Source organism: Lagenorhynchus albirostris, chromosome 9 (genome assembly GCF_949774975.1).
Source record: "Lagenorhynchus albirostris chromosome 9, mLagAlb1.1, whole genome shotgun sequence".
Taxonomy (NCBI): Eukaryota; Metazoa; Chordata; class Mammalia; order Artiodactyla; family Delphinidae; genus Lagenorhynchus; species Lagenorhynchus albirostris.
The window spans coordinates 55,058,918-55,072,958 of record NC_083103.1 but is presented as its reverse complement, the minus strand read 5'-3'; the positions used below and the strand labels follow the sequence as shown (position 1 = coordinate 55,072,958).

The window sequence follows — 14,041 nt, the reverse complement described above, 5'->3', positions numbered from 1 at the left end:
GAGCCCATGAGCCACAACTACTGAGCCTTCATACCTCAACTACTGAAGCCCATGCGCCTAGAGCCCGTGCTCTGCAATGAGAAGCCACCGCGATGAGAAGCCCACGCACTGCAATGAAGAGTAGCCCCCGCTCCCCGCAACTAGAGAAAGCCCGCGCGCAGCAGCGAAGACCCAACACAGCCAAAAATAAATAAATTTATTAAGAAAACCCCCAAAGAATAGCATCTACTTTGAGGAGCACTGTGATCCCCAGGCTGTAAGAGCTCACATTCTAGTATAAGGAAACAAGGCCACTGCTCAATGAAGTGAAAGGTCATAAAAGAGTGCAAAACCATAATCCTCTGAAGATTGAGACTGCAGACAGCAGGAGCCCATCAGAGTTGCTGGAGCAGTGGAACTCAATTGGCTGTTGCGTGCTTTACTGCAGGCCCAGGGTGTCACATACAGAGTCATGAAAGATAACTGCAACAGCCTGTGGATCCAGGCCTTGGTGGGTGATTACTTACAGCCTTGCGCATAGGTCTGTGTTTGAAGCATCAGCCTGTTATTGAGGCATCCTCACCCTGCCACCAGCTCCCTCTCTGCTTCTTGCAATCCCTCCTGGCAAACCACTAAGGCTCTCTACCCTTAGTGAGTGTCTGATTCTGTTCCTCTTTAAGAGGCTTTCCATAACGTGTCAATGTTACGGAAATCTTATTGTGTTTTCTTGGAGGAAAGCTATTAGCATCTTTTCATGTGTCTGTTGGATATATGTACGTCTTCTTTGGAAAGATGTATATTCAGGACCTCTGCCCAATTATTAATTGGGTTATTTGTTTGTTGGTGTTGAGTTGTATGAGTTCTTTGTATATTTTATATATTAACCCCTTATTAGATACATTGTTTGCAAATATTTTCTTCCAAAGCCTTTTGATTTTGTTGTTAGTTTCCTTCATTGTGCAAAAGCTTTTTAGTTTGATGTAGCTACATCAGGGAAATAGAAATAAAAACCACAGTGCAATATCACCTCAGATCTGTCAGAATGGCTGTTATCAAAAAGATAGCAAATAGCAAGTGTTGTCGAGGATGTGGAGAAAACGGAACCCTTGTGCACTGTTGGTGGGAATGTAAATTGGTGCAGCCACTATGGAAAACAGTACGGAGGTCCCTCAAAATATTAAAAATAGAAGTACCAGACAATCCAGCAATTCCACTTGTGTATTTTTGCAAAGAAAATGAAAACACTAAAAGAATGAAATCTTGCCATTTGCGACAACAAGGATGTACTTAGAGGGTATTAAGCTAAGTGATATAAGTCGGACAGAGGAAGACAAATACTGTATGATTTCACTTATATGTGAAATCTAAAAAACAAAACAAATAAACAAGTAAAACAAAACAGAAATTAGACTCATAAACAGAGAATAAACAGGTGGTTGCCAGAGGGGAGGTGGTGGGGGAGATGCGTGAAATAGGTGAGGGAGATTAAGAGGTACAAACTTAACTGTTACAAAAGAAATGAGTCACAGGGATGAAATGTGCAGCATGGGGAATATAGTCAATAACAGTGTAAATATTTTGTATGATGGCAGATGGTAACTAGACTTATTGTGGTAATCATTTTGTAATGTATAGAAATATCAAATCATTATGTTGTGCACCTGAAACTTGCATAGTATTGTAGGTCAATTATACTTCAATCAATAAATCTATCTATTGATAGAGTAAAGAAACACGACAACAAAATGCAATGCATGACACCTGACTGGATCTTGGGTTGGAAAGGAAAGCCAGCTATAAAAGATATTATTTTATTGGAACAATTGTTATAATTTGACTATGGAGTTGATGCTATTTAATATTATATAAATGTTGGATTTCTTGAGTGTAACATTATGATTATGTAAGGCAGAATGCCTTTGTTTTATTAGATACAGGCTGAAGTACTTAGAGTTAAGTATCATGATGTCAGTACTTACTTCCAAATGATTCAGCAAATATAGTTATTCAGAGAGAGAGAGGGAGAAAGCCACCGAAAGATAAATAAAGTAAATGTGCTAGAATATGAAAAACTGGTAAATCTAGGCTGATGGTATACAAGTGTTTATTATTTTTTTCCAATTTGTTATATAGGTTCAAAATATTTCAAAATAGAAAAAGGGGCAGGAGAGGTTCAATAGGCTTTTCAGGTCAACCACGTTTAGAAGGTAAATGGGAAAACACAAGCAAAAACAAACACACACAAAAGCAGAAAGGGTTAGGGACAGCTCAGCTCATCTATCTTTCCTTTTGCGTCCTAAGTACTAGAACCTTTAGTCTGATCAAATGGACAAGACTCTGAGAATTATGTTATACTTTACACCTATTGCCTGTATTATATATAAAAATAAACCCACAAAATCGGCAATAGTTATAGAGGGCATTTGGGGGGAAATTGGAAGATAGGCTGTATACTAAATAGTAATATTGTATCAAGGATCATATCCTTATTTGTGAGAATGATATTGTGGCTATGTAGGAGAATGTTTATGTTCTTAGGAAAGAAATGCTAAAATATCTGCCATTTACACTCAAATGATTGGGGAAAAATGTGTGTGTGTGTGTGTGTGTGTTTAGAGAGAAAACACCAACGTGGCAAAGTATTAACAACTTGAAGATTTTGAGAAAGGGTGTGTGGCTATTTATTGTAATATTCATACAACTGTTTCATAGGTTTAATATTGTTTAAAATTAAAAGGTGGGACTAAAATCAACTACATGTCAATAAAAAATTTTTTTTAAATAGGTGGGGTAAAGTTTCCACATTTCCTTTGGTTCTCTTTAGGTGCCTGCTAATTGGTTTGGCTTTCTTTTAAATTTACACTTTTGTCATATCTTCCTCCTTGTCCCCTTTCAGCCTAACAAAAGGATATATAAATGAAAGACCTATGCATGTTTCCACATAGAAAACTCTTCTCCAATAAGATAGTTATTGCTTTAAGATAGAAATGAGTGAGGACAGTATGCAATAGTAGAAAAGTATAGGCTTTATAGTAAGACTCAGGTTCAAATCTTGGTTCCAAAAATTATTAGTGGTGTGACCCTGGAAATGCTATATTTGATCAGGCACACAGCAGTTGTTTAATGATTGGTAGAGATTTGGGAGTAGGTAGTAGTAATTATTATTTCAAGGACACTGGTTGAAGACAGTAATTTTTCTTGATATTTCCATTCTGTAATCGCTATATCATCTGCCCCTTCCCACCCTTAAACTGATAAAAAAGGAATCACAACATTAACCTACCTCAGAAGGAATGTCACAAAGTATAAAAAAAATTTTTTAATGACATTTATAATTAAAAATTCAATGCAGCCAACATTTACTGAGCCCATACTTTATGGGCACTGTGCCAAATGCATAGTTCTTGCCCTTAGGGAGTTCACCACTTAGTGAGGGAAACACGTAAATACACAGTCAGTACAATACAGGTGAACTGCACTAAGTGCTAAAATAGAGGCACAAAGTATTATAGGAATACTGAGAATGGAGTAAGCAGCTCATTCTCACAAGGATTATCAGGAAGTGCTTCATAGAGGAGATAAAACAAAAGCTAGGAATTAAAGGATATATAAGATTTCAACAGGTACCAAGGGGAGCAGGTCATTTCAAGTAAAGGAAATGGTTTTAGGGACTTCCCTGGTGGCACAGTGGATAAGACTCTGTGCTCCCAATGCAGGGGGCCTGGGTTCGATCCTTGGTCAGGGAACTAGATCCCACATGCATGCCGCAACTAGGAGTTCTCATGCCACAACTAAGGAGCCCGCCTGCCGCAACTAAGGAGCCTACGTGCTGCAACTAAGGAGCTGGTGAACCACAACTAAGGAGCCCGCCTGCCACAACTAAGACCCAGCGCAATCAAATAAATAAATAAATAAATAACAATAAATAAAAGGAAGTGGTTTTAGCAAAGGTACAGAGAATCAAAGATCATGGTAGGTTTGTAAGGGAATATGTATTTGGTATGGAATAGCTAGGTCTTCAGATGTATTATGAAATATAGGGGATGAGAATGAAGGAAAAATTTGGAACTGTATCATTGTTTTAAAAAAATGGCCCTGAACACTATCCTAAGGAGTTTTTGCTTAATTCTGAGGTCTATGGAAAGCCTTTGAAATTTTCTAAGCAGAGCAGTGACATGACTAGCTTTATGTTGGCCAAGTCGACAAATGTACTTTGTTGGATATGGTGGAGGAGAAAACTGGAGAAATAAAACTTCTGTCTGATGTTTCTCTTCTAGGTGACTGGGTGGATAGTGATTGCATTAATGGAGACGGAGAACACAAGAAAGTACCTGGATATTTGTGGGGGGTGGGGAGGTAGGGAAAAGGAAATGAAATCAGCTTTGGATATGTTTGGTTTAAGTTGCCAAAGGAACAACTCATATGCAGATGTACAACATGTGATTGAATATTCTGATAGTTTGGATAACTGTTCAGCAAATATTCACTCTTTTTGCCCTCTTAGTGTGGGCAGAATATACTTCTGTGCCCTACTGATGTGGGAACTTACGTTGGTGAACCTGGGGCAAGCAAAGCCTTGAAATATACTTGCTCAGTGGGGCTTATGTTTGTGAGCTTCAGATAACACCATGAGAAGATCAGGTCCTGGCTAGTTCACTGGTCTAAGATGGATAAGAGACATATGGAGTACCCAGCCAGCTTGCCAACTGCAGCCTGGAGTAGAGCTGCTCCAGCTAGACCTATGAGCATGACAATAAACACTTATTATTGTAAATCACTAAGTTTTGGGTAGTTTGTTAAAAAGAATAGCTGAACAAGGGAATTCTCTGGCCGTCCAGTGGTTAGGACTTGATGCTTTCACTGCTGTGGGCCCAGGTTCAATCCCTGGTTGGGGACCTAAAATCCTATAAGCTGCGTGATCCAGCCAAAAAAAACCCAAACAAACACAAAAAAAGAATAGCCGAACAATAACTACTATATATTTAGAGCATGAAAAATAACTAGAGATAATACCTCCATCAGGTCATGGCATAAACAACTATAGTACTCTAGAGTAAAAAGAAATCCCCTAAACACTCTCAGGCAATTAATTCCCTCAAGGATTCCCTATTAAGCAGCATTTGATGTACAAATCAGAGTGTTTCATGTCCAAGACTTTTAAAAGAATTAATGCAGTCATTTCTATAGTTGAGAAACATACTGTAGAGCAGTATTATGTGCTAGGCGTGGTGCTAGGTAACTAAGGGAGAAAAGAAAAAACTTAAAAAGATCAAGTGTCTACTATGTGACAGGCACTGTGGTAGATGCTTTACAAAGATGAACATATTTAGTATTCAAAGCAACCACGTGAAATATATTATTTTCCAGGTCCCATCCCCAAGAGATTATGATTCAGTAGTTGGGAAGAGTGCAGGAGATACAGAACATGCATTTTAAACAAAGCTCTAGGTGATTCTGATGCAAGAGATCCATGAATCACACTGAGAAATAGTGAGAGAAAGAATGAATTTGCATGATGGTAAGTGGCATGCATTTTTCAAATTTATTCTTCCCAACCCATTTATTACTCTTACATGAAGCCATGACAGACATTATTATTCTCCTTTTATAAATGGTTAAACTGAGGCACAGTCAGGCTATATAACTTGGTTAAGGTATCTAGTTAAAATGTGACAGTGCCTGGACCTATAAATCTAAATATCTACTAGGTATCTCTTGATGCCCTATTGTAAGTTCAAGCTCAACATATTCCAAAAGAATTAATCATTTTCTCTACCCAGCCTCTGCCCCAAACACAAACACATCTGTTCCTCCTCTTCATATACCCAATCTCAATAAATGGCACTACCATGTACCCATTTACCCATGCTAGAATTCTCCTTTGCCTGCTAAATCTAATAAACTGCCTTATCCTGCCAATTTCACCTTCTTTTCTTAAATTAATTTTTTTTTTTTTTTTTTTGCGGTACATGGGCCTCTCACTGTTGTGGCCTCTCCCATTGCGGAGCACAGGCTCCAGACGTGCAGGCTCAGTGGCCATGGCTCACGGGCCCAGCCGCTCCGTGGCATGTGGGATCTTCCCGGACCGGGGCACGAACCCGTGTTCCCTGCATCGGCAGGCAGACTCCCAACCACTGCGCCACCAGGGAAGCCCTTAAATTAATTTTTTACTGAAGTATAGCTGAATTACAATGTTGTGTTAATTGCTGCTGTACAGCAAAGTGACTCAATTATACATATATATACATACTTTTTCATATTCTTTTCCATTATGGTTTATCACAGGATATTGAATATAGTTCCCTGTGCTACACAGTAGGACCTTGTTGTTTATTTATTCTGTATATACCAGTTTGCATCTACTAATCCCAAACTCCCAATCCAACCCTCTCACCTTCTTAATAGTTTTCATATTTGCTGTTTCATATCCACCCACACTACTACTAACTTAACAATAACAGCTTAATTTATTGAGTGCCTATACCATATCTAGCACAGTACAGTAACCCTTAGATCAACTCTGTGAGGTGGGTAATATTACTATCTCCATTCTATAGGTGAGGACTCTGAGGCTTAATAGCTTTGATTTGATTTCCTTTTGCCTCTATACAGGTAAGTTCTAGTCAACAGCTCAGCTTTTCCTCTCATCTTTCCTAGTTCTTCTCTCTCCAACTAGTTCTAGAACACCTCCTCTTGTTTATTCTACTGACAAAGGAAACTTAACAAGATGAAAACTAAACCTACAGCAAACTTTTCCTATTTTCCTGTTATCATCACTGGCAACTTCACAGTTTTGTAGTCTTTAGTGTTGAAGTTTATAAGAGGAATCATGATGTAGTAGAAAGGAACAGGGAAGAAAGTTAGAATCTGACCTGAATTTACTATTTGATTTCACATTTTTCTAGCTTTCTAGCTCTAAACTCTGTGCTTATTAAGTTTCCTTAAATACAGAATGAGGTTAAGGGTAATACTAACTCATGTAGTCTTATATGGGAAAAATATAATATATAGCGTTAAATCCATTTCTGAAGAAAAAAAATCTCTCCAGTGTGGCACACTCATAAGTTGGTACTCCAATATATCTTAAACCCATAGTCTGGATAATCTTTGTCAGTCAAATCAATCTCCTGCTTAAGTATCTGAAGTGGCTATGTCTTATCTACTGAATAAAATGTAAACTGAGCTCTGCAGACACCCGACACCCTCAACTATACCACTGCCTATTCTTACACCACACTAGCTTTACTCTATGAAACAATCCAATGGAGTCATTTGGTTCACCAAGCATTATAGCTTCTTATTCCTCAGCCTGCTCTCATTCTGTCCCTTCTATATCTCACAGCCCTCTCATTTCTTTTACCAATCCTTTCTTTTTATAAAGAAAGGTATATTCCTTTCTTTAAGATCCAGGTTGGTAGCTAACAAACAACTAGGTGTCTGGATCAAAACAATGAGTGCATGCAGTTCAAAACAAAGGCACCACAATGAGACCGGTAGGAGGGGTGGACACACGATATAATCAAATCCTGTACTCCCCCGGTGGGCAACCCACAAACTGGAGATTAATTATATTACAGAGGTTCTCACACAGGAGTGAGAGTTCTGAGCCCCACTAAGGCCTTCCAGCCCAGGGGTCTGGCACCATGAAGAGGACTTGGCTTTGAAGGCTGGCAGGACTTGAACACAGAAGCTCCTCAGGATTGATGGAAATAGAGACTTCACTCTTAAAGGGCATACACAAAATCTCATATACCCTGGGACCAAGGGTAAAAGCAGTAATTTGATAAAAGACTGGCCCAGACTTACCTGCTGGTCTTGGAGGGTCTCCTGGGGTGGGGGAGACCCTGGGGACATAGACAATGGTGGCAGAAACATCAGGGAGCATTCATCTGCATGAGCTCTCCTGGAGGCTGACACACCTTGGCACATCAAGACCCGGCAGAAAGGAACAGGCTGTAGGCTTTACTGCTGGGATGCCTGAGGTCAAATAACAAACTGGATGGGAACATAGCCCCACCCATCAGCAGACAGGCTGCCTAAAGACTTCCTGAGCCCACAGCCGCCTCTAGACAGCTTCTAGACACAGCCCTGCCCACCAGAGGGCCAAGACCCAGCTCAACCCACCAGTGGGCAGACATCAGAACTAAGAAAACTATAGTCCTGCAGCCTGCTGCAGGCTAGACACTACCCTGGGACCAGCTGGCCCCTGGCCCTTGGGTGACAAGAGGGGAGTGTAATCCTGGGATACATAGGATGTCTCCTACAGAGGACTACTTTTCCAAGGTGGAGAAACATAACTAACCTACCACATACATAAAAATACAAATAGCAATTTAGAAAAGATGAGGAGACAGAGGAATATGTGTCAGATGAAGGAACAAGATAAAACCCCAGAGAAAGAACTAAGTGACATGGAGATAGGCAATCTACCCACGAAAGAGTTCAGAGTAATGATCGTAAAGATGATCAAAGAACTCAGGAGGAGAATGGATGCACAGAGTGAGAAATTAGAAGTTTTTAACAAGGAATTAGAAAGTATAAAGAACAACCAAACAGAACTGACAAATACAATAACTGAAATGAAAAACACACCAGAAGGAAGCAATAGTAGATTGAATGAAGCAGATGAATGGATCAGTGAGCTGGAATACAGAGTAGTGGAAATCACCACTGCCAAACAGAAAGAAGAAAAAAAAATGAAAAGAAACGAGGACAGTTTGAGAGACCTCTGGGACAACATCAAATACACTAATATTCACATTATAGGGATCCCAGAAGAAGAGAGAAAGGGCCTGAAAAAACATTTGGAGAGAGAGTAGCTGAAACCTTCCCTAACCTGAGAAAGGAAATAATCACCAAAGTCTAGGAAGCGCAGAGTCCCGTACAGGATTAACCCATAGAAGAACACACTAAGACATGTTGTAATCAAAATGACAAAAATTAAAGATAGAGAGAATATTAAAAACAACAAGGGAAAAGCAACAAATAACATACAAAGGAACTCCCATAAGGCTATCAGCTGATTTTTCAGCAGAAAACCTGCAGGCCAGAAGGGAGTGGCACAATACACTTAAAGTGATGAAAGAGGAAAAATCTACAATCAAATAATACTCTACCCAACAAGGCTCTTGTTCAGATTTGACGGAGAAATCAAAAGCTTTACAGACAAGCAAAAGCTAAAAGAATTCAGCACCACCAAACCAGCTTTACGACAAATGCTAAAGGAACTTCTCTAGGCAGAAAAGAAAAGGCCACAACTAGGAACAAGAAAATTACGAAATGGAAAAGCTCACTGGTAAAGGCAAACATACAATAAAGGTAGGAAATCATCCAAACATATAGCTAGTAGGGAGGTTAAATGACAAAAGTAGTGAAATTATTTGTAACCACAATAAGTGGTTAAGGGATACACAAAACAATTAGATGTAAAATATAATATCAAAAAAAGTAATTGTGGGGCTTCCCTGGTGGTCCAGTGGTTAAGACTCTGTGCTTCCACCGCTGGGGGTGTGGGTTCGATCCCTAGTCAGCGAACTAAGATTCCACATGCTGTGTGGCATGGCCAAAAAAATAAAAAGTAATTGTGAGGAAAAGAGAGTACAAATGCAGGTTATCTAAAATGCATTGGACATTAAGAGATCAGCAACTTAAGCATATATATATATATATATATATATATATATATATATATATATATATACAGACTGCTACACAAAAGCCTCACTGTAAACAAAAATCTCTAATAGATATATGCACAAAAAAGAAAAAGGAATCCAAACATAACACTAAAGATAGTCATCAAGGACTTCCCTGGGGTGCAGTGGTTAAGAATCCACCTGCCAATGCAGGGGACACAGGTTCAAGCCCTGGTCTGGGAAGATCCCACATGCCACAGATCAACAAAGCCCATGCGCCACAACTACCAAGCCTGCGCTCTAGAGCCTGCGAGCCACAACTACTGAGCCCACGTGCCACAACTACTGAAGCCTGTGTGCCTAGAGCCCGTGCTCCACAAGAGAAGCCACCACAGTGAGAAGCCCGTGCACTGCAACAAAGAGCAGCACCTGCTCACCGCAACTACAGAAAGCCTGTGTGCAGCAGCGAAGACCCAACACAGCCAAAAATAAATAAATAAATAAATAAATTTTAAAAAAAGATAGTCATCAAATTACAAGAGAAGAGAACAAAAGAAGAAAGGGGAAAAAAGACCTCAATAACAAATCCAAAACAATTAACAAAATGGCAATAGTAACATACCTATTGATAATTGCCTTAAATGTAAACAAACTAAATGCACAAACCAAAAGATATACACTGGCTGAATAGATACAGAACAGGACCTGTATATATGCTGCCTACAAGAGACTCATTTCAGATCTAGAGACACATACAGACTGAAAGCGAGGGGACAGTAGAAGATATTCCATGCAAATGGAAATCAAAACAAAGCCACAGTAGCAATATTTTTATCAGAGAAAGTAGACTTTAAAATGAAGATTGTTGTAAGAGATAAAGAAGGACATATGCATAATGATCAAAGGATCAATCGAAGAAGAAGATATAACAATTGTAAATACATAGGAACACCTCAATATATAAAGCAAATGTTAACAAACGTAAGAGGAGAAATTGACAGTAACACAATAACAGTGGGGGACTTTAACACACCCCACTATCCCATCCCCACTTCTGTGGTCACCTTGGAAAGCGACAACCTGGAATCACAGTGAAAACCACCAGCTTTGCAATCACCTAATGGATTAAAGCTCCTTCAAATGCCCATTCCCAGAGAACTGTCATTATTTGACCTGTCTGGTGGTTCCTTGGAAGGCCCCACTCATAGGCTCTCTTTATTTGATCTGACTTGGAGCTTGCCAGTGCAAACCATCTTTTATCCCAGAGAAGCTTGTCAAAAACAGTCGCAGACAATTGTTTAACAGTGCAGCTGCCTGAGGCAGTAGACAACAGGGCAAATGAGAGGTTCCAATAAACTAAAATGAAAAAAATAAGAAATGAGATGTTTATGGGGGCTTTGAAAAGCTCAGGTATGAACCTTGGTATTGAAAAAGCCAAACACATGTCCAGGATTGTGCACATGCTCAGGAATGACATGAAAAGGCCCTAAGATCACAATTCTGGGTACCCTTGAGAGTCTGCATAAGCAAGGAGCAAGCAGAGTTTTAAACTGTCTGGCTAAGTATTGATTACATACCCCAAATTGCATACAGAGCCCCTTACCATAAAGTGGAACACCTATTGGTTTCAGGCATATAGGGAAACTTCTGTCATTGTTTCAGGAAACCATATCTAAAGAACTAAAGGAAAGTGTGAGAACAGTATCTAACCCAATAGAGAATAATAATAAAAAGATAGAAATTAGTTTTTAAAGGAAATCCTGGAGCTGAAAAGTACAATATTGAAATGAAAAGTTCACTAAAGGGGTACAATGGCAGGTAAGAATCAGCAAAACTGAAAGATAGGTAAATTGAGATGATCCAATCTGAGAAAACGGATAGAAAAATGAATGAAAACAATGAACAGAGCCTCAAGAGAACTGTGGGACACCGGAAACCCCTACCAAAAAAAAAACCCAAAAACACACAACATACTCCCTAACAGTTTTCACAGAGGAGAAGGGATAGAAGGGGCAGAAAGAATATTTGAAGAAATAATGGGTGAAAACGTCCGAAATTTGATGATGAACAACAATCTACACATCTATGAAGCTCAATACATTTCAAGTAGGATAAACTCAAAGAGATCCACACGTAGATGTATCATAGTCAAATTGTCAAAAGTTAAATATAAAGAGAGAATTTTGAAAGCAGCAAGAGAGAAGTGACTTGTCAAATCCAAAGAAATCTTAATAACATTTGATTTCTCATTAGTAACCAGTTAATGCCAAAAAAAGTGGGATGACATTTTCAAAGTATTGAAAGAAAAAGACTGTCTATCACAAACTGTATATCCAGCAAAACTATCCTTCAGAATGGAAGGATCAACTTCCATCACTACTGGATGAAGAGCTCCATTACTTGCACCTAAGTGTAAATTATTAAAACAAACAAACCAACAAACGTAACCTAAAAAAAATTTTTTTTAACCCCAATCATGCCAAGACTTTGGAAAAGGTTCAAAGAGGAAACAGCAAATAAGAAATACGTATTCAAGAAAAAATATAAATATTTGGTAGGAAAGGTGAAAATCTGTGATATTTCAAGAAAGACTGCTGCCTGCCTCCCTCCTCCTAGTTCAGTGAGGTGAGACTCCACTCCAGACTGCTGCAGCCAAGAACATAGGGCTATTTCTTCTCTCAGCTACCAGCTGTAAGGCTTTCTTCCTGGGAGAATCAGGACATCAATGTTTCTCATACTGCCTGCAGCTATCTATTGCTGAAGCTTAGTCCCAAGTGAGTGTGGTGGAGAGGTAGGGGGTTCCCTTCTTTTATCCAACCTCCACTCATGGAATGGAGACCCTATTTTGGGCATGGCACACTGAGAATACTTGAGGAGCTGCAATATAAGGGAAATGAAATTTCAAATCACAATGAGATAACATTTCACATCAACTAGGGTGGTATAATAAAAACAAAGCAAAACAAATAAGAGTTGATGAGGAAGGATTTAGAAAAATTGGATCTATCATACCTTTCTAACATCTATAATGTAAAATGGTGCAGTTACTTTGGAAAACAGTCTGGCAGTTCCTCAAAAGGTGAAACATAGAGTTACCATATGACCCAGAATTTCCAATCCTAGGTATGTGCTGAATGATTTTGTTTATATGAAACATCTAGAATAGGCACATCTATAGCAACAGAATGTAGTAGTTGCCAGGAGCTGGAGGGAGGGAAGAATGGGTAGTGACTGCTAATGGTTATGGGGTTTCCTTTGGGGTGATAAATATATTCTGGAGTTAGTAGTGGTAGCTATTGTACAAGGTTATGACAAAAAATCCATTGAATTGCATACTTTAAAACTCTAATGGTGAGCTTAATGGTATGTGTATTATATCGAGAGAGAGAGAGAATGAAAGAAATAGTTACTTTTTACTTGGAACTTTGTCATTATGGCTTAGGAGTTTGAAAATCACTTGGTCAGCCTTATGCAGTGTCAACCATATGCAGTGTCAACCATACACTAATAGCTTACCTCAGTTCCTGTTTCTCTCCAATCCCAAGCCCGACTTCCCCCTGGCCACACTTTGCAGTCCTTATAGATTTTAGTAGAGCCGTGTACTTTCATTTGCCCCCATGAGAGGGAAGCAATTTCAGGGGAAGACATAAGGAACTTAATTGAACTCTGAAATTAAAAGAAAAATACACTAAATCAGTTTTAAAGTAAGGTTGAAACAGCTCCAAAATACAGGAGCTATACTATAAACAGAATGTATTTCAAATTATAATGCTGTATACAAAATATAGTAAGCCCTGGTCCTCTATGAGTTAAGAAGCATCTTTCTCATTTATGTGGTTGTCACTTCTTCTCCAGAGGTCTAAAAAGTGAAATGTTTTTCTTGGGATCCTGAATCATCCAACCATGGAAACTAGATACTACAATTACTTCTCAGACGCTGGAGGGAATTCTCTGGATTTTTTTTTGTTTTTGTGGCACGCGGGCCTCTCACCGCCGCGGCCTCTCCCGTTGCGGAACACAGGCTCCAGACGCACAGGCTCAGCCGCTCTGCGGCATGTGGGATTCTCCCGGACCGGGGCACGAACCCGTGTCCCTTGCATCGGCAGGGGGACTTTTAACCACTGCGCCACCAGGGAAGCCCCTCAGGATATTTTGAGAGGTAAAATTAAAGGTGGAGATTTACTTCAGCATGATGGAGTGAGGAAGTTGACAAATCCTTTCCCTAAAAGCAGGTATAAAGCTGGACAAAACTGTCAAAATAAAAATTTGGCACTCTGGAAATAATATTAAAGATATATTGCAAACTGAGAAACGCTTATTCATGAAAACCACTGAATTTCAGATAAGAACAGTAAGATGTTTTGTTGTTCTTGCCTGGGATTACTCCCATGCCCCTACAACAGTTGTTGGCACAGAGGTTCAACTTG

General features: G+C 39.3%; 1 protein-coding gene across 2 annotated transcripts in view; it reads right to left on the bottom strand.

Moving 5' to 3' along the window:
* Positions 1-14,041, bottom strand: part of AAMDC (adipogenesis associated Mth938 domain containing) — a 33,635-nt gene that overhangs the window by 11,645 nt on the left and 7,949 nt on the right. For both annotated transcript variants that reach the window (XM_060160118.1, XM_060160119.1), the window contains exon 2: positions 13,131-13,280. In XM_060160118.1, coding sequence (XP_060016101.1) covers positions 13,131-13,262 — 132 coding nt within the window. In that variant the 5' untranslated portion in view covers positions 13,263-13,280. The remainder of the gene's footprint in view (positions 1-13,130; positions 13,281-14,041) is intronic.